The 19620-nt window shown below is 39.2% G+C and overlaps 1 protein-coding gene across 3 annotated transcripts in view; it reads left to right on the forward strand.

Moving 5' to 3' along the window:
- Positions 1-19620, forward strand: part of FRMPD4 (FERM and PDZ domain containing 4) — a 608500-nt gene that overhangs the window by 76302 nt on the left and 512578 nt on the right. For 2 of the 3 annotated variants that reach the window (XM_073614854.1, XM_073614850.1), the window contains exon 2: positions 18692-18823. The exons of the other annotated variant lie outside the window; for it this stretch is intronic. In XM_073614854.1, coding sequence (XP_073470955.1) covers positions 18692-18823 — 132 coding nt within the window. The remainder of the gene's footprint in view (positions 1-18691; positions 18824-19620) is intronic. 3 annotated transcript variants of the gene reach the window in all.

Consider the following 19620-nt stretch of genomic DNA (forward strand, 5'->3'; position numbering starts at 1 on the left):
GCCGCTATAACTCCCTTCTTCTTTGCAAAGTTATTAGAGCAAAAGATATGTGGAAATAGACGATGCTAGAATTGTGGTGCTTTATCTTTCGCAAAATGCGATTCTTGTATGCATATAATGTCACTCTTGAGTCTAATAGCGTCAGTCCATTGTGCTTTTATTATCAGCACTTGTAGGCAAGTAGTAGCTGCATTGGATAAGCCAATATTTATCATTTTGTTCCTGAATAAAGAGACTCGCATGAAGGAATAAAGGTAGATTCTTTTAGGAAGTATAAGTATTATGATCCTGTTGTAACATAAGGTAACAAGACAAAAATAGAACAAAACATAAAAATTCATAAGAATGAATAAGAACTGTAGGTTGCAGAGCAACTGTAGGGTACATCTATATGCATCTATATGCACTGTTATATTGGGGGAAAGTAATCATTTCCTTTTGGGATACGACTTTCCCTTAGAACAGATAGGCCTGGGGGCTTGGCAATATTAGCCTCATTAGAGAAAAATACATTGGCTTTGCTAGAGTCAGTGAGCTTTAGGCATGACTAGATTACCCTTCTTGGGAGATTAAAATCGTAAGTGATTTCCTCTGTGGGTTATATTCATCAATGGGGATTAAGCCCCATTGTTCCAGGAACATCTGACCATCGTCCAATGTGTAAATAGTGTAGGAAATATCATTACGATCGACAAACAGTTTGGTGGGGAAGCCCCATTTATACTTGATCTTATGATTGATCAAAGGATCTTAGTAACAGAATTCAGCTTTTTCCATGCAAGTAGAGTTGTTTGTGAAAGGTCGGAGTAGAAAATAATGCCTCCATATTGGTCAGGTAGTGGAACATGCTGGCATGCACTTTGCATCAGAAGGTCTTTAATATGATAGAAATGAATTTGCACAATAACATCTCTTGGGAGCTTTTCTGATATATGCTGAGGTTTTGGCAGTCTATGTGCCCTGTCAATTGTTAACTCCTGATGTATCATCTTAGGTAGCAGGTCAGACATCATTTTTAAAAAAATTCATGCAATTCAGTATTTTTGACATATTCGGGGATCCCTCTAAATGTAATGTTATTGTGTCTGGACCTGTCCTCGATATCTGTAATTTTCAGTTGTTTCATTTCTTCTATTAGCTCGAAATGGGAGTCAACCAGATCATTATGTGCGTCAGAGACATCCTCCATTTTGTTTTTCATATCATCCACTTTTACTCCCAAACCTTCTATTATCACATTCATTTTGTGCATATGTGATTTCACCTTCATATTTTTTAATTGCTCCTCTCAGGGATAAGAGCATTTCTTTAATATTTGTGTCAAGTATAGGCTGAACTGATGTGGGAAAGGCAAGAAGTTTGTCAGTAGAGTGAAACAAATACTCTTACGCATGAATGTGTTAGCCAGGCAGTCCAAAGTTCAGGATGGACAGTAGCTTTCAGCCTTGCTACCCTCCAGTATAGAGATATCCTAGCAAACGGGAAAACAGAAGTTTGTCAGCACAGGGGTTATCAAGAGCCAGCTTGTCATATTCAAGTGTTGAACCACTTTTAAGCTCTTCTGAGCTGGAAATTCTTCTTCTTTGCCATTGGGGGCCATCAATTTCCTCCACCATATCTGGGTCATTGAAATACTTGCCATTGTTAGCATTAATAATCTTTCCCCCCTCTGAGGTGCACTGACTGCTGTCCAGCGTCAGAGTGTTGAGGTAAAACAGCGCCTTTTTTCCACACAGAAGCGGCAACTTGATACTTAAATGTGTCTATTTTTTGGGGTCCTCATTGTGATCCATTTCTTCTTCGGGTCCTCCATTGCCTGTCTATGCCCACAGTACCTCCATAAATCACTCTGAGCCGCTTCAGGGAAAGTTATCTCAGTGGAGCTCAGTTAGATAGCGGCTATCTTTCTCTGCCGCAAGCCACGCGCCGAGACCAAGCAGGTTTTAATCTGGAAATAAACATTAGAATGTTTTATTTCAGTAATAAAGGCAGAAATCTTCTACAGACTAGATACACAGTACATAAGCAGTTTAACTATGCCGCAATTTAGAAGGCAGAGACCGGGCAGGCTTTTGTTGTGAAGCAAATATTAAAGTATATTGTTTTTAAAACCGAACCATTAGAGATATTGTGCAGACTCACTGCACAGTCTGTAAGCAGTTTTACTAGGCAACTGATAAACAACCAAAGCAGAAATCATGCAGGTCTTATCATGAAATAAATAAAAAAATGAATGTGTCTTAGCTACAGTTGTCAGCAGGACAGAAAGTGATGGAACAGGAGCAGAGATCAAATCTCACATCTCACATTGTAAGGGTAGCTTTCCCCACATACTAAGGATATTTTCTGTCACTTCCTCCTAAGTTTTCAGGACAGAAGGTAAACTAAATCTCCACAGTGTATGCAGGACTAAAGAACAGAAAAATACAGTTTTTGGCTAGAATTTTACTGTAATTAGCATCAGTTCACAACAAATATTTGTGTTGTAAAGTAGCACTATGTTGATTACGTCTTGTAATATAAACAATAATATAACCATAATTGAAGAACTGACCATTGCTTTTTAGTATATATGGGCTGTTTATGCGGCGCAATCAAGGGGAAACAGTGTCAGAATTTTATTGCTAAATCAATTATTATTAAAACTAAAATGCTTTTAGAAAACTATTGACAGAATGAATAACCAGCTGGAAACAAATACTTTCAGCTAATGGCATATTTACTAACAAAAACATAATTCACTTCTATCAACATTTGATCAGCTAAATCAAATTTAGCACCATTTTTCTTTGCTCCCTGTATTGTACATTTCAATTTAATTACATCAGTATATGGATGCTTCCAGTGATTCATTTGGTAAAGTATTGAGGTGCCTAAGGCAATAAAATTACTCAGACTCGCTTTAATCATTACCTAGTTTCCTGTGAACAGTTTGTGAAATGCCACAAAAAAGAATGCATTAGACATAAGTGAATACTGTCAAAAGCTGTAAAGATGTAATATTGAAAGGAATTTCACTGATGGATATGCTATATCCTGTTCAAAATGAGCCAATGCAGTGTAACCCTCTTTTGAAGGGGGGTTCGAGGTTATGAGAAATGGACTCCCCCAAATAAATAAGAAAACCAAAACCTTTGCTAAGTGGAAGAGTGGGTTTGATCATAAAGTTGGCAGTGCGTCCACCCAGGACAGGTCTTCTGTGAACAGAGGGGTTATATTCCTAAAAATTAACAAATAATCTAATCAAAGTAATTGGGACCAGATGAACTACTGCAACCAGCATATACCATTAACCAGAAGTATGTAAAAGCACACTAGTATGTCAATAATACAAACTTTATATAAAAAAATATTAATATATTAGTACATACAATCAATTTACAAACAGATACTGACAGCAAGGGACCAACAAGAGTCCTGGTGGAATTGTGCACATATACCCAGTAGAGCTGCATGATTCTGGCTAAAATGAGAATCACAATTTTTTTTGCTTATAAAAAAAGATCATGATTCTCTCACGATTCTCGTGGCGTAACATCATTTTTCACATTATCCAAAAAAAATATGCAAACTTTACTATTTAGTGTTTTTTTAATTCATTGAAATGTATTTTTTCCCCAAAAATTGCATTTGAAAGTGAAGGGATTGAATTGAGCTTTATTAACGATTAATCGTGCAGCTCTAATACCTGCGTATACTGTATATGATTATTAATAGAGATATCTCCAGATGAATGTTACAGCAAAATCCAGTTGCAGAGCCCCTGAGAATAATCACAATGCAGCATCTGTCTTGGTGTCAGAAACCTGAAGACGAGCTCTACTGTGATGGGGAGACCCTCTGGCCATTGTCCAATCAGCATGAAACACAGCTTCTCACATGCAGAAACCATGGTGTGGCAATGGAACTCAAAGGCAGCCTATCTACTCTGCACTTGAATCCCTTTCTAGTAGTTTCTAATCTGACATGCAGCTAGAACTCTAACTAAGTGTCCACCGGATGCCTAATCTGGCTTTAGCCTATGCTGGTTACCGAGTCCTAGGATAACATTTTATTTAGCATCCCAAACCAGAAGGGACAGGGTTAATTAGAATAACAAGAACTTTATTTAAACTCTATTGCAATAAACATGATCACTGACTAATATACTGGAAGGTGACCACTACATACAGTAGCACAGACCTAACTATCTGACAGTGTGCATGTGAGATACTAATAATAGGACAGAGATACGCTGTCTGTTACAAGGATTCAGATACACACTCAGCAGCTGCAGTTAAACTATTAAAACATTGGAATACTTGCATAGTAGGCCCTTCTGGTTTGGGATTAGCAGCATGGACAGGGCATGTGGCATGAACTCCTCTCTCTACTTCCACTTCCTCCTTTTGGGGTTTCAAAGCTTGCCTCCAAGGGACAGGAAGTGGTAATACATAATTAATATAGCACTGTGATATTAGCAGGATACAGTAGAGGGCAGCAGATCCCTATAGTAGCAAGATTATAAAGATTTCCTTAGACATCTTTTCTAAATGTTTTCTGCAAAACAAAAACAAAAGGAATAACTCAGAGGAATATTATTACATATGACACAATAAGAAATAACCTTCCCCATTAACCTTTTCTCCACCAGTCATGGAAATTTAAGAACCAACAATTTCTCAGTGCTTACCAAAAAAAAAAAAAATATATATATATATATATATATATATATATATATATATATATATATATATATATATATATATACAGTATCTCACAAAAGTGAGTACACCCCTCACATTTTTGTAAATATTTTGTTCTATCTTTTCATGTGACAACACTGAAGAAATTACACTTTGCTACAATGTAAAGTAGTGAGTGTACAGCTTGTGTAAATTTTCTGTCCCCTCAAAATAACACACAGCCAATAATGTCTAAACCTCTGGCAACAAAAGTGAGAACACCCCTAAGTGAAAATGTCCAAATTAGGCTCAATTAGCCGTTTTCCTTCCCTGGTGTCATGTGACTCATTAGTGTTACAAGGTCTCAGGTGTGAGCGGGAAGCAGGTGTGTTAAATTTGGTGTTATCGCTCTCACTCTCTCATACTGGTTACTGTAAGTTCAACATGGCACCTCATGGCAAAGAACTCTCTGAGGATCTTAAAAAAAGAACTGTTGGTCTACATAAAGATGGCCTAGGCTATAAGAAGATTGCCAAGACTCTGAAACTGAGCTGCAGCAAGCTGGCCAAGACCATACAGCGGTTTAACAGGTCAGGTTCCATTGAGAACAGGCCTCAACCAAAGAAGTTGAGTGCACGTGCTCAGAGTCATATCCAGAAGTTGTCTTTGGGAAATAAACGTATGAGTGCTGCCAGCATTGCTGCAGAGGTTGAAGGGGTGAGGGGGGGTCAGCCTGTCAGTGCCTGGACCATATGCCGCACACTGCATCAAATTGGTCTGCGTGGCTGTCATCCCAGAAGGAAGCCTCTTCCAAAGATGATGCACAAGTAAGCCCGCAAACAGTTTGCTTAAGACAAGCAGACTAAGAACATGGATTACTGGAACCATGTCCTGTGGTCTGATGAGACCAAGATAAACTTATTTGGTCCAGATGGTGTCAAGCGTGTGTGGCAGCAACCAGGTGAGGAGTACAAAGACAAGTGTGTCTGGCCTACAGTCAAGCATGGTGGTGGGAGTGTCATGTCTGGGGCTGCATGAGTGCTACCAGCACTGGGTATCTACAGTTCATTGAGGGAACCATGAATGCCAACATGTACTTTGACATACTGAAGCAGAGAATGATCCCCTCCCTTCGGAGACTGAACCACAGGGCAGTATTCCAACATGATACCGACCCTAAACACACCTCAAAGATGACCACTGCCTTGCTAAAGAAGCTGAGGGTGAAGGTGATGGACTGGCCAAGCATGTCTCCAGACCTAAACCCTATTGAGCATCTGTGGGGCATTCTCAAGCAGAAGGTTGGGGAGCACAAGGTCTCTAACATCCACCAGCTCCGTGATGTCATCATGGAGGAGTAGAAGAGAACTCCAGTGGCAACCTGTGAAGCTCTGGTGAACTACATGCCCAAGAGGATTAAGGCAGTGCTGGAAAATAACATAAAATATTGATATTTTGGGCACAATTTGGACATTTTCACTTAGGGGTGCACTCACTTTTAGAGCGGTTTAGACATTAATGGCTGTGTGTTGAGTTATTTTGAGGGGACAGCAAATTTACACTGTTGTACAAGCTGTACACTCACTACATTGCATTGTAGTAAAGTGTCAATTCTTCAGTGTTGTCACATGAGATCTAAAAAAATATTTACAAAAAAGTGAGGGGTGTACTCACTTTTGTGAGATACTGTATAATCACAAGTGGTGCAGCCAAGCACTAGGGTGTGTTCAATCACCAACTAAAGTAAAAACCTCAAATAAAGTACAGCACAGCTACAACAATGCTAACATAACATAGATGAAGCAATCAATGGTAATATTCTCCACATACAAAATATATAGTGAAACATGTATACATATACACAGTACCTATACAAACTAAAAAAAAAAAAAAAAATCTTCAATATATGTGAATAAAAAAAAAAAAATACAAAATCACAATGAATATCCTTTTGTTCATTTTTTTAAATATTTAAAAAAAATTATCTTGCATGGCAGCAGTGCTCCAATAGACTTCAACAAATTCTTGCGTGAAGAAAACAACACAAATACATGAAAAGAATGGGAAGACCATCATGGTGCAGTATCAAAGATAGCATGATTTATTAAAAAAGGTAAAATACTCACAAATGCAGTGCACTAGATGATTAATGTGTAACAACAATAGTAAAAATGGAGGTCCACCTCCTGACGCCTTATGTCACGTGAATGTGACTTAATCATAGGAAAAAGAATGCGTCAGGAGACAGGCCGCATGAAGTCATTGCACCCGTTTGTGTGCTTTTCAGCCTACTCCAGCATCCATCCAGGAATGCTCATCCTTAAGGGCAACCTCCATTTTTACTATTGTTGCTACATGTTAATCATCTAGTGCCCTAGATGCTACTAGTGCACTACACTTGTGAGTATTTTACCTTTTTTAACCACTTCAGCTCCAGAAGATTTACCCCCCTTCATGACCAGGCCATTTTTTGCAATACAGCACTGCGTTATTTTCACTTACAATTGTGCAGTTGTGCCACACTGTAACCAACTAAAATGTATGTCCTTTTTTTCTCCACAAATAGAGCTTTCATTTGGTGGTATTTGATCACCTTTGCGTTTTTTTTTTTTATTCTTTATATTTTATAAACAAAAAAAGACTGACAATTTAAAAAAAAAAAAAAAAAATTTACTTTCTGCTATAAAACATACCCAATGTAAAAAGTGAAAGTTCATCAATTTTGGCCAATATGTATTCTGCTACATATTTGTGGTTAAAAAAATCCTAATAAGCATATATTGATTGGTTTGCGCAAAAGTTATAGCATCTACAAACTATGGGATATATTTATGACATTTTTGTTAATTTTTTTTTTTTTTAACTAGTAATGGTAATCAGTGACTTATAGCGGGACTGCAATATTTCAGCGGACAATCGAAAACTAACTGAAACTTTTGGAAACCAGTAACACTACTACAGTGATCAGTACTAAAAAATATGCACTGTCATGGTACTAATGACACTGGCTGGGAAGGGGTTAACATCTAGAGTGATCAATGGGTTAACTGTGTGCTTAGCCAGTTTTTTTGTTTTACAGTTTGGGAGGTGCCTTTACTAGGGGAAGACATGGATCCTTGTCCCTGCTTTGCAGGAACACAGGATTCATGCCTTCTCTCCTGACAGAACAGCAATCTGCCTTGTTTCCATAAGCAGACTGCTGTTCTGCCTCTGTACCAAACAATCGGCGGTTGCCAGAGATATTGAGTCCACGGAATCCGCCCATCGGCTCCTACTGTGAATAATCCCAGTGGTAGCGAGCTGCCGGCACCACGCATTTGCGTCCGCTACCGGAAGTGCAGGATCACGTATATATATATATATATATATATATATGTATATGTATATATATGTGATCCTGCGCAAAGCAAGTGGTTAATAAATCATTTTATCTTTGATACTGCACCATGATGGTCTCCCCATTCTTTTCATATATTTGTGTTGATGGGAGTCTCACCATATAAAGAGTGTCCCTACACAGTGGGGCTGAAGATATGTGTGGATATATACTCAATATTGGGACAAGCATTTTTAGACCTTACTGTTTACTGTTCACTGTTCACTGCGGTGCAAGATTTTGTTTCGAGCACTTTCTTCATGCAAGCATTTGTTGAAGACTATTGGAGCACTGCTGTCATGCAAGATCATTTTTTTTATATATTTCACATTGAGAACAAAAGGATATTCATTGTGATTTTGTATTTATTTTTTATTTACATATACTGAATATTTTTTTTGTTTTTTTTAGTTTGTATAGGTACTGTATATATGTATACATGTTTCACTATATAATTTGTATGTGAAGAATACTACCATTGACTGCTTCATCTACGGTATGTTATGGTAGCATTGTTGTGGCTGCACTGCACCTTATTTGAGGTTTTTATGGAAATTTAAGCATGACATAAAGAAAACAAACTACGAAGCAGCAAAATGATTCTGAAATATTAATAAATCTGATGGGTTGCTATTCTGCATAATAAAATTATATTACAAAATGTGCCCAACACTAGCTGCAGCACCTACAAAACCTACAGCAACTTGTAACCTACAGCAGCCACATCTGGGGTATGTTTTATAGGTATGGTCCAGTGCTAGGATGCCACCTAAACCTACAAACCAGACTAAAGTGTTGTGTTTATGTTAGGTAGCCATCCCCCTAGGTGGTAATCTTGGGGAAACAGAACACAGGGAAAACTTACAGTATGTGTAATTTGACTGTCTCAGCAATTGTAAACACTGAGCATACAGATAGTCTCCAAGTTACAAACATTCTACTTACATACAACAAATTCTTACAAATGGAGAGAGACAATAAGAAGTGAATATGCCCCTAGGTAGGGAACTTCACTCCTGTAATGCCCCGTACACACGGTCGGATTTTCCGACGGAAAATGTGTGATAGGACCTTTCTGTCGGAAATTCCGACCGTGTGTAGGCTCCATCACACATTTTCCATCGGATTTTCCGACACACAAAGTTTGAGAGCAGGATATAAAATTTTCCGACAACAAAATCCGTTGTCGGAAATTCAGATCGTGTGTACACAAATCCGACGGACAAAGTGCCACGCATGCTCAGAATAAATAAAGAGATGATAGCTTTTGGCCACTGCCCCGTTTATAGTCCCGACGTACCTGTTTTACGCCACCGCGTTCAGAATGATCAGATTTTCCGACAACTTTGTGTGACCGTGTGTATGCAAGACAAGTTTGAGCCAACATCCGTCGGAAAAATTCCTAGGATTTTGTTGTCAGAATGTCCAAACAAAGTCCGACCGTGTGTACGGGGCATAAGAGTTATCATGGGAAAAAGGTGTCTCCACTGAAGCTTTCTCACCAATCCTTGTTTCTATGACAAACCAAAATTTTCTAAATCTGTCACAGGGGCAGAAAGTGAGGTGGAATCTTCTGAACAGGGGCACAGACGGCAAAACAAACATTACAGGGGTATTTACCCTTCCTTATGCTATCTGAAAAACGTAAAAAATATTTTTTTGGCTTGAGTTGCACTTACAAAATGTACCTGTTCCAATTTACATACAAATTCAACTTAAGAACAAACCTACATAACCTTATCTTATTTGTAACCCATAGCCTACCTGTAACTTAGGTTCAACCAGTAGTCATGCCAGCATGACATCTTAGGTTCCAAGCGATGAAACAGGAACATAGTTGAAAGTCATATCATGCATCCTTACCAGGGGCATAGCAGTCAAATGTCAATGACATAACAAACAACATAACTGAGTTTAGGAGCCACTGCAAAGAATGTATACCTATAGCTGCTGTTACGTAAGTGTGCTTATTCCATACTTCTTTAGTGACTGAATAGTGAAGTTGGTAAATTTTTTGGTCTAGCTGTCAGAGGAGGTACAATAGTGAAGATTTTTTTAAATAAACTTAAATAATAAAAAAGTAGTAAAAAGAAGAAAATGCTGTAGCCAATTCCAACTTAATGGCTGTATCTTTTCCAGGACCTTCTGGATCTCAACGATGTTTAAAGTAAGACTTTGGTTACAACTATATAATGAAGAAATTAAACCTCATAAACTTCAAACATTTGCCTTCCCGAGCAAGCATATAAATGGTTTTATTGGAGAACCACTCTCTTGCAAACATTGTGCTTTCCTAGCAATGCCAAGCTGAAAAGGATATAAATAGAGTAAAATTACAATGATCTCCTACAGGACACACTCAAGAAGCTGTTTCAGGCTTGTTACTTTTGGGCCACTTTTCCAGACATTGTCAGGTTAGACTTTCCTATTGCTCCCCAAGTCCTACCTAATAGGAGCCATTACTTCAATGCACTGCAGTGATGATTTCTCTGTAATGTAGTGCTACCCCTGTAGAAGCCACCGATTAGGATGGGCCCTCTGTTCTTTTACTCAACTTTTTCAAGAACCTCAGCCCCTCTAACACACCAGGTTGAGCATATAAACACACAATGACAAAGGAAATCACTGAAAGTAATACTTAGTACCCAGTAGTAGTACTATATCAAAGAAAACAGGCACCCAAGCAAGTACTAAAGGCAGACTTAATATATTGTCACCCAATATGGTTGTTAACTAGGTAAGCATAAAATGAGATCAACACAATTTAGCATACAAAGTGATTAACCATACGGATTAGGCATAAGTTGACATTTGGAGTCCAGATCAGCATAAACAGTAGCAAGGCCACCTCAAGTACAGCAGTGAGCAGTAGTAAAGTTCAATCCACCAAGTGCTGAAACTATACTGCCAGAGCACATTTATTTTAGTGAGGCTAGTCCTAGACTGGCTGGGTTTGCATGGCCTAAAAAAAGGAGGATGGTAGAGGAGTGGGCAGGGGAACAAAGAGGACTTGCAGAATATTTTTTATGGGTGGGGACAGTCCTTTGAGATGTTTTTCTGCCGGTTAAGGTTGGGGCCTTTTAAGAGTGTTGGTACAGGGTAGATGTGGTTCAGATGTGACCAGAATATTAGAGCATCTACAGAATCCAGGGCTAGATGGGTGACTATCAGTCTTTTATCACATCCAAAAGATTCACACAATTCTGACTCTGTAAACTAAGGTTAATTAACAAACTGCTTATCTGAAGAACTCCATGCAGTATTCCCCCATGTTGCAATGTCTGTAAGATGCTTTAGATTAGCCTCAGAAGTTGGGGCCTTATCAAGATCATTATGAAGCAGGCCAATAGATGTGGAGATGGTATTGAGAGCATAGCAGGCAAGACTCTTGGAGAACAGTCCAAATCCCAAGTGCAAGCATCTCTTTGTAGAAGAAACTTAATCTTTCTGCTCTGCAGGCCTGTGGGGTCTGAGAGAAAATCAGTCTGTAAGCTTTTTGGAAGTTTTCAAACTGGTGGCTAACCTTAGTGAACCTATTAGGCAAAAGGTTCAGGGCTTTGTGCAATAAATTCTCAGTGGGTAGTCTCCTGGGTAAGGATTTAATAATGAAAACAGATTGTCAGAAAGGAATAGGTTTTATGTGGCATACATGATTGTAGGAAACAATTGATCATTCATACCTAATTATGTTAGAGAGAGGGTTGCATTTGGAAAGCTACTGAAACATTCATAAAAACAATTTACCTGCAGCAAGAAATAAATCTCTGTAAATTGTTTTTTTGGGGCAGTATGAATACGCCAGTATTCAGTACCTCCACAATCCTCTCAATCATCCATCCTATGATGATGTGACCAAGGATTATATGGAACTCAAAAAAAAAGGAAGAATATATAGTGGTCTCTGCTAAATATATAATATTTTTTATTTAAACTGAATGTACTTACTTTAAAAATACTGGTGCACTGCAGTATAAAGCATTTCAATAGGGAAAATCTCCAACAAGATGGCCGCTCACACACTTTTGGATTACGGCGTGACATGCCTGGCTCCTCCCAATGTGTTGCATCAGATCATGTGACATCTGCTTCCCCTAAAGTGAGGAGTGCTGCTGTGGCTTATGAAACCCCATTTAAAGGGGAAGACTCATTCGACCTAATATTTGTTATGGCTAAGGATACGTTTTATGTCATTTTGTGTCATTATGATTTATTTTGATGTATAGTATTTATTTAAAGGGAACATATACACATTTCCTGTATTGTGGTGTATATATTCATTGCTTCTATGTATAGATATAGCTTTTGACATTATCACATAATCATTTTAATTGAGTACTGTGTGGTGCTGTTTACATATTTTCTGATATTTATACTTGTGGGAACACATGTGTGTGGACAGCAATACTGTTTTGCTAAGATAATGTGGGTGAAAGCACCATTGGCGGAACAGAGGATATACTGTATAAGTTTTATTATAACATTTTTTATTCTTATACTATTAGTCTATTAATGATTGTGCTTTGGTATTTTTGATCTAATATCAGTAAGCAAGAAGTTGTTTGTGAAGTGGGAATAGAGGTTCAGCAATTCAACTGTGCAAAATGGAACCTATGTGCAAGAGGGAGCGAGGTTTCTGTGCATTTGGTATACATATTCTACTGCCAAATGCTGTTTTTACACAGTAGGATATACAGTAACTTAGTTTGAATAATAAAGCTTGAAGCCCAGGGCCTTTCTACTATAACACTAGGTAGTTCTGGAGTGAATCTCTGGCCAGTCCCCTAAACAAACAACTTCCCTAGTGTTTCAATCTCGTATCCTAAATCAGGAGCTAAATGATAGTCATGTGAATGAATAATCTTGTCTCTTCATGTGTGTCTTTGGCAGTGGAAGATCATGAAGTATTGAGAAAGCATGCCAAACCATCATAGACCCTGCCAGAGGATGAACAGATGGCTTTTCTGAGCATTATATAGTATAGTACGCTTTTAATTAATAGCCTCTGGATAGATCAATTAATTAAATATCTTTGCCACTAATGTGTTTTAATTTTCGCTCTGTCTGCTTAAGAAATATTTAAAAACTTTGAGCACTGGTAATTAGGAAAGAGAGATAGTACTAAGGTGAATGATATGTAATTATTGGATGTATACAACCTTTACACTATGTCTAATTAATTTGGAAAAATGTTCTTTTTTTTAATGTGTTCAAGGGTCACGTCTTAATAAGCAGCCAACGGTTTCAATAAAGCAGTACAAAAAAGTAATTCATTTGTGAAGTGCAATAACCCAATCCTTTTACTGAAATCATATGAGTGAAGCTGTATTGTAATTTGATAATATGTGTTTCTGCTCTTTGGACACTGCTCTCATATTAGATTTTAATCTCCTAACAGCATGAAAATAACCTTTTATCGACAAATAAAAATACTAAGACATGTTAAAATGAATTTCTTTAGAAGGAGGTGATTTTAAATAAGTGGGTAATCTTATGCAGTACAGCCAATAATACCAACACCTGTACAGGGCATGGCAAGTATGTTTGTATGTCTGTATTTCCATCACAATAAATAGCACAGCATTCCTTTCCTTTGGACAACACTTTTGACAGTAAGCATGTCTTTTATTAAAGGTACTCTCCCATCGAAATTAACCACTTGCCGACCGGCTCACGCCGATATACGTCGGCAAAGTGTCACGGGTGCGCAAAACAACGTACCCCAATGTCGCTGCATCATCTGCAGCTAGCGGGCGTGCACACGGAGCATGCCCGTGGACTCAATGTCCGCTGGTGGCCCATGATCGTGGCATGGAGTGGCAGAACGGGGAGATACCTATGTAAACAAGGCATTTCCCTGTTCTGCCTAGCAACATGACAGGGATCTACTGCTCCCTGTCATCGGGAGCAGTGATATCTGTTATGTTCTAGTGAGCCTATCCCCCCTACAGTTAGAACATGCTGAGGGAACACAGTTAACCCCTTGATTGCCCTCTAGTGTATAACCCCTTCCCTGCCAGTGTCATTTACACAGTAATCAGTGCATTTTTATAACGCTGATCACTGTATAAATGCCAATGGTCCCAAAATATTGTGAAAAGTGTCTAATCTGTCTGCCACAATGTCGCAGTCATGATAAAAATCGCAGATCGCCGCCATTACTAATAAAGAAAATTATTAATAAAAATGCCATAAATCTATCCCGTATTTTGTAGACGCAATAACTTTTGCACAAACCAATCAATATACGCTTATTGCGATTTTTGTTTTACCAAAAATATGTAGAATACATATTGGCCTAAACTGTGGAAGAAATCTGTTTTTTTATATATTTTTTGGGGATATTTATTATAGCAAAAAGTTAAAAACATTGCCTTTTTTTCAAAATTTTTTTGTTTATAGCGCAAAAAATAAAAATAAAAAATAAAACTGCAGAGGTGATCAAATACCACCAAAAGAAAACTCTATTTGTAAGAAAAAAAAGGACATCAATTTTGTTTGAGTACAACATAGCAGGACCACGCAATTGTCAGTTAAAGTGATGCAGTGCAGTATTACAAAAAAGGGCTTGGCAGGAAGGGGGTAAATCATTCCGGGGCTGAAGTGGTTAAAAAAAGGAACCTTAAAGTATAGCTAAAGGCAAATTTTTTTTTTAATTTGAATAAAAAAGGGGAGAGGACAGGGAGGTGGGACTTTGAGTGAAGCATATGATGACAATGAGGTACAAATGGTGAATTTATTTGGAGGGTTTTAATGATTGTCATGAAATACAGTCAAGTATAAAACATGTAAAATATACAACACATAGCATTAATAGCATAATAGTGTAAAACATGGAGTATTACAAGTTCATTATCACATTGTATAATAGGCAATGAACCTCCAAAATTCACCAAGACAGGTAAGGATAAAAATTGGTAATACATAATAATCCTTGCACGGCCTATGACCACAAGATCCAAAACAGGGGGGGGTATAAAGGGTAGACATAGTATCAAAGGTACTGATTGGTAATGAAACGTGTGGCAGCTCAACGTGTTTCGTGACTAGAAGGTCACTCGTCAGGAGCCAGCACAAGATGAATCTGGGGGTAAAAAGATTGGTTCAATTGATGTTCTGTGGATAAACATGTAGAATAGTGGGGTGGAACCCCCTATCTAAATACCAATAGACTCACTGGGTTCATATGGTGGTGGTGTGGAGCCGTGCAACAAGGCCATCCGAATTGATACTCCCACCCGGGAGCCACAGCGGACATCTCATCCGAAGCGCCCCTCACAGGCGACAACCATGGCAGGCAGAGGGACACAAGGCAACCTGGGTGGGAATAGGCGGGGGAGTGCAGGAAATTAGTGTCGGGGGACAAGTGTGAGGAAGTGGGTAAGAGACCCAGAAGGGGAAGTGAAGGTATAAGTGAAGTAGACAGCCAAGGGGGCTGAAAGCAAAGTGGAGTGCAGCTGAGAAGGGTGAGCCAAAGGGGGACAGTGGGTAACAGTGGGGGGTGAGGGTAAAGAACTGGGACGGTGTTGGAAGTGACTGTACCTGAATGATTGGAAAAGGTTCCGGAGAGACAGAGCCTGGAATGGCATGCGAGCAAGTGTGCAGGGAGCCTTGAGTGACAGACCTACCCGGAAGGCGCCCAAGTAGGCGCCGCGGCGAGGATGCAGCCGACATCACGCCAGCATAACAGGATGATGGGGGGAAAGTGGGAGGAGGCAGGGCGGGCAATGACTGCTCCACCCCTCACCACCTCCACTCCCCTGAACTGCTCGCGAGTGTAGCTACCACGTGCTGGGCGCCAGAGCGCCACGGGCGCCACATCCAGCACGGGATGCGTGACTTGGACGTGTGGTGGGGCGCCAACCCCCCCCAGGTGTGAAGGAGGCCGAGGGTGGGAGGAGGCCCACCAGGCACGTCACAGCTCCCGGAAGTGGAGAACGCCCGGATGGCAAGCAACACGGCCCAGTCCACAGCCAGGCGGACCAGGGCATGGCAATGATGACATACGAAGGTGGAGGGTACAACACCAAGCATGAAAAATATATAATAAAACTAAATTAAATAAAAATGTAGAAAGTAGAGTAGTTATAATATACGCTATGGGCCAGTAGAAATGAATCAAGGGAAATTGTTCATAGGATCAAGATTGCAAAAGGGGGAGAAAGGGTAATTACATGCTTCCATCCCTATAGCTAATATTTCAGCAAAAGCAAAGGTTTAGGGACTTTATGGACATCTGGCCTGGTACAATAGGGATGGAAATAGGTGGCCTTACCAGGCCACAATTTCAATTAAAGTCCCAAGGGATGGAACATCGGCCTTACCAGGCCAGATGTCCATAAAGTCCCTAAACCTTTGCTTTTGCTGAAATATTAATTTGAATAAAGTGGTGAGAGATTAGAACACCTGTCAGGTTATTATTGTTGTCTGTGTCCCCATTAAGGAGATTCACCCTCTTTATTTGTCCTGTTTACCATTATCACTGAAAGTGAAAGTAAAAGTAAATAACCAATTTTGGTTGTCCCCACAACATTGTCCACAATGTAGACACTGGTTCTGGTGACCCTGGTGACAATCATGGATTTCCACATTGAAATTCTAGCTTCTCAGAATTCATCTAGATATCCATTGTAGTTCTGTCTGGTGATCTGAAAACACCTGTATGTAATCTAGGACAGCTATTTCCAAATAAACCCACTGCAGACATTTTGAGGCTTCTCCCATACATTAATCACAGTAAGCGGCCACCAATCATATGTAGACCTATCTTGGTTGGTTGAATATGATTGTTTAAAAAGGAATCAATAAGTGAAGAAGTATTCCCCTAGTACATTAAGGAAATTGCAGATAACTAGGGATTGAACTTTGTGAGTTTATCACAGTTACTGGGTTTGCTGCATAGCAATAAATCCTCACTTATTGCTTTCACTTTGTGCCTGGAATGGCCCTTTAACGCAATTACATCAAAATGCGTACATCCCACCCATCCCAATACCTGGGGACTGTCCCAATCTCGACTTCCTGCTGATCTGGCTACACCCCAAAGCCGGTTGTTGGAACTCAAATTCACAGCACTCAGCCTCTGCTCTAAGCAGATTCTATGTGGCGGAGTGATCTCCTTCTCAGATTCTGTATAGTTCCAGGAGCAGAAGGATGAGGGAGAGACCAGCAGTGCAGGACACACCGATGCTTACACCCACACTGGACATTATTGTTCCTCTCTAAACTCCGCTGAATGCTATTGTTCTCCTAATCCCTGCTAGGTATCATTGTACTCCCCACCCCCCAAGCTGAGCAACATTGTTGCTGCCAACTCCCTGCTAGGCACTACTGTTCTCCCCCACCCCCTGCTTGGCGATATCCCTCCTCCCTTCTGACACTAGATCTGGCATTAGATCTCTCCCCCACCTGCCACTAGCCACTATTTCTCTTCCTCTCTCCCTGTTAGGCATTAATGTTTCCCTTATCCTGCAGTGGGCAATAATGTACCATTTGCTAAGCCTCATTTTGCTCCACTGAGAGAAATGCATCTTCTTCTTTTTCCCCACACTGGCCACCAAGGTTATTTCCCCACACTGACTAAAGGCCTCTTTCTCTCCCACAACTGACACTGGGGCATTTTTGTCTTCCCACTAAACAGCAATCTACTGCTGTACTTGTATACTATGCTGTGCGTTGCATTCTCCTGACTGCTACACGCTGTGCTGTATGCTAGAACTGATTGGACCTCATAATCTATGTTGTGTAATAAATAGTCCTAGCTACAGTGGTTTTTTTTTTTTCTTCTCAACTTTGTTCCTCGTTGCAGTGTAGTTTGCACCTTTTTAATGAAGTTCCTTTTTCAGGCAGGCCTAGACAAAGTGTTAACTTCAGTTTTATTTCTTTTTTATGAACCCTTTAGGTTTATGTAAGTAAGACTTTCACTCATAGCAGAGTGTATACAGTATGTGGGCTTAGATTCTATGGGGGTTATTTATTAAAACTGGAGAGTGCAAAATCTGGTGCAACTCTGCAAAGAAATCAATCAGTTTCCAGGTTTTATCAACAAAGCCTAATTGGACAAGCTGAAGTTAGAAGCCGATTGGTTACCATGCACAGCTGCACCAGATTCTGAGTGCACCAATTTTAGTAAATCTCCCCCTATATAACTATGATCCTTTAATCCACACTCACTATTCAGCATAAATTAGCAACTTCTATTTTCATAGTAATGCACTCTGTGCTCTACATGGTTTCTCAGTGCCAAGATGACCATCTTTCTAATGTCCAAAAGTTGAAAAGTATGCAAAATGTTGAAATATGATTAGTGGCTTTTGTTTATACTATCATACTTATTACACCATATTGAATCATTTTGTATATCACATAAAAATTCAAGTTATAAAAAATGTTAATAGAAGATTCAGTTTTAATACTATTTATCTTATAAATGTAATGCAGTTTGCATCTATGTTATAGTTATGATCTCTGGACAAAGAAATGTTTTGTTTTTTTTTTGCTATTTATCAGATCTGACAAGCATGTCATGCTGTACATACTTTAGCAAGCTTCCCTTCCATGTCAGGAACAGTTCAGGCACTTTATGTTGCATTGTATTTCATTAACATTCAGCAAATGGTAACGTGTTCAATAAAGTGAAACACATATTTCACAGCTCAGGAGTTATACAAGACGCTACCATCACCAAAACTCAGAAGTATCAACGTGACCTTCATTCTCATTTTCCGGGCTGGCACCCTGGTGAGGAAGAAAGTCTTGATCTCTCCTCGACTCTTCAAAGATCCAGGTACCAGTTTTGTTTTACCACATGTTAATTTTGGTACTGTTTTTGTGATACACATTCGATCTTTCTTCCCATTGGGCAGCACTGCCTCTTCAATATGTTTAAAAAAAAATATCTCTGCACAGGTATGATGTACAAAAGTATACCTGTTGTTTCAATGTAAGCCACACTCATGGTAAATTATGGGGGGATAGATTAACATGCAGATCCCAGAAATGCCCCTTGTAAACTGCAGGTCTGTTTCTATGAAAAAGGGCTTGTACAATCCAATATAAGTTAGGCTTTGAAAACCTGTAAATGATATAGAACCTGAAATAAATTGAACTGATTCCCTGCCTTTAGTGACTTTTCAGAAAATGACGATACGCGTTGCACTAATTACTTTATAATGATTGCTATATTATCTCATTATTGCGCATTTATAACATTTTCCTGTTGAACATACATCAAAGCTCACTTGGCTGTTGTAATCATTCTAGATTGCCCATGTACAAGAAGGTTTAAAAAGCCAGTACATCAAAAAAGATGAAGATTTCTATATTGTTCATTTTATCATGAATTGTTGGAGCCTTGCAACCTTACATAAAGTAGATCTATGGTCACAGCATACACTTTGGTTTTTTTAACATCAGCATTGTAATAACAACACAAATTATAGCTATTTTGACAATCCAATATAAGCTTGAGGCAGGTTGTCTACAGGTGCATTAGTTAGTGTTTGGCTGGCCCAGACTGAGGGGGGAAAGAGTTAAGTGTATGTGCTCAGTTCCCGGGCTTTTTGGATCTAGCCTACTCACCAG

The sequence above is a fragment of the Aquarana catesbeiana genome, linkage group LG02, assembly GCF_042186555.1.
Source record: "Aquarana catesbeiana isolate 2022-GZ linkage group LG02, ASM4218655v1, whole genome shotgun sequence".
Lineage (NCBI taxonomy): Eukaryota > Metazoa > Chordata > Amphibia > Anura > Ranidae > Aquarana > Aquarana catesbeiana.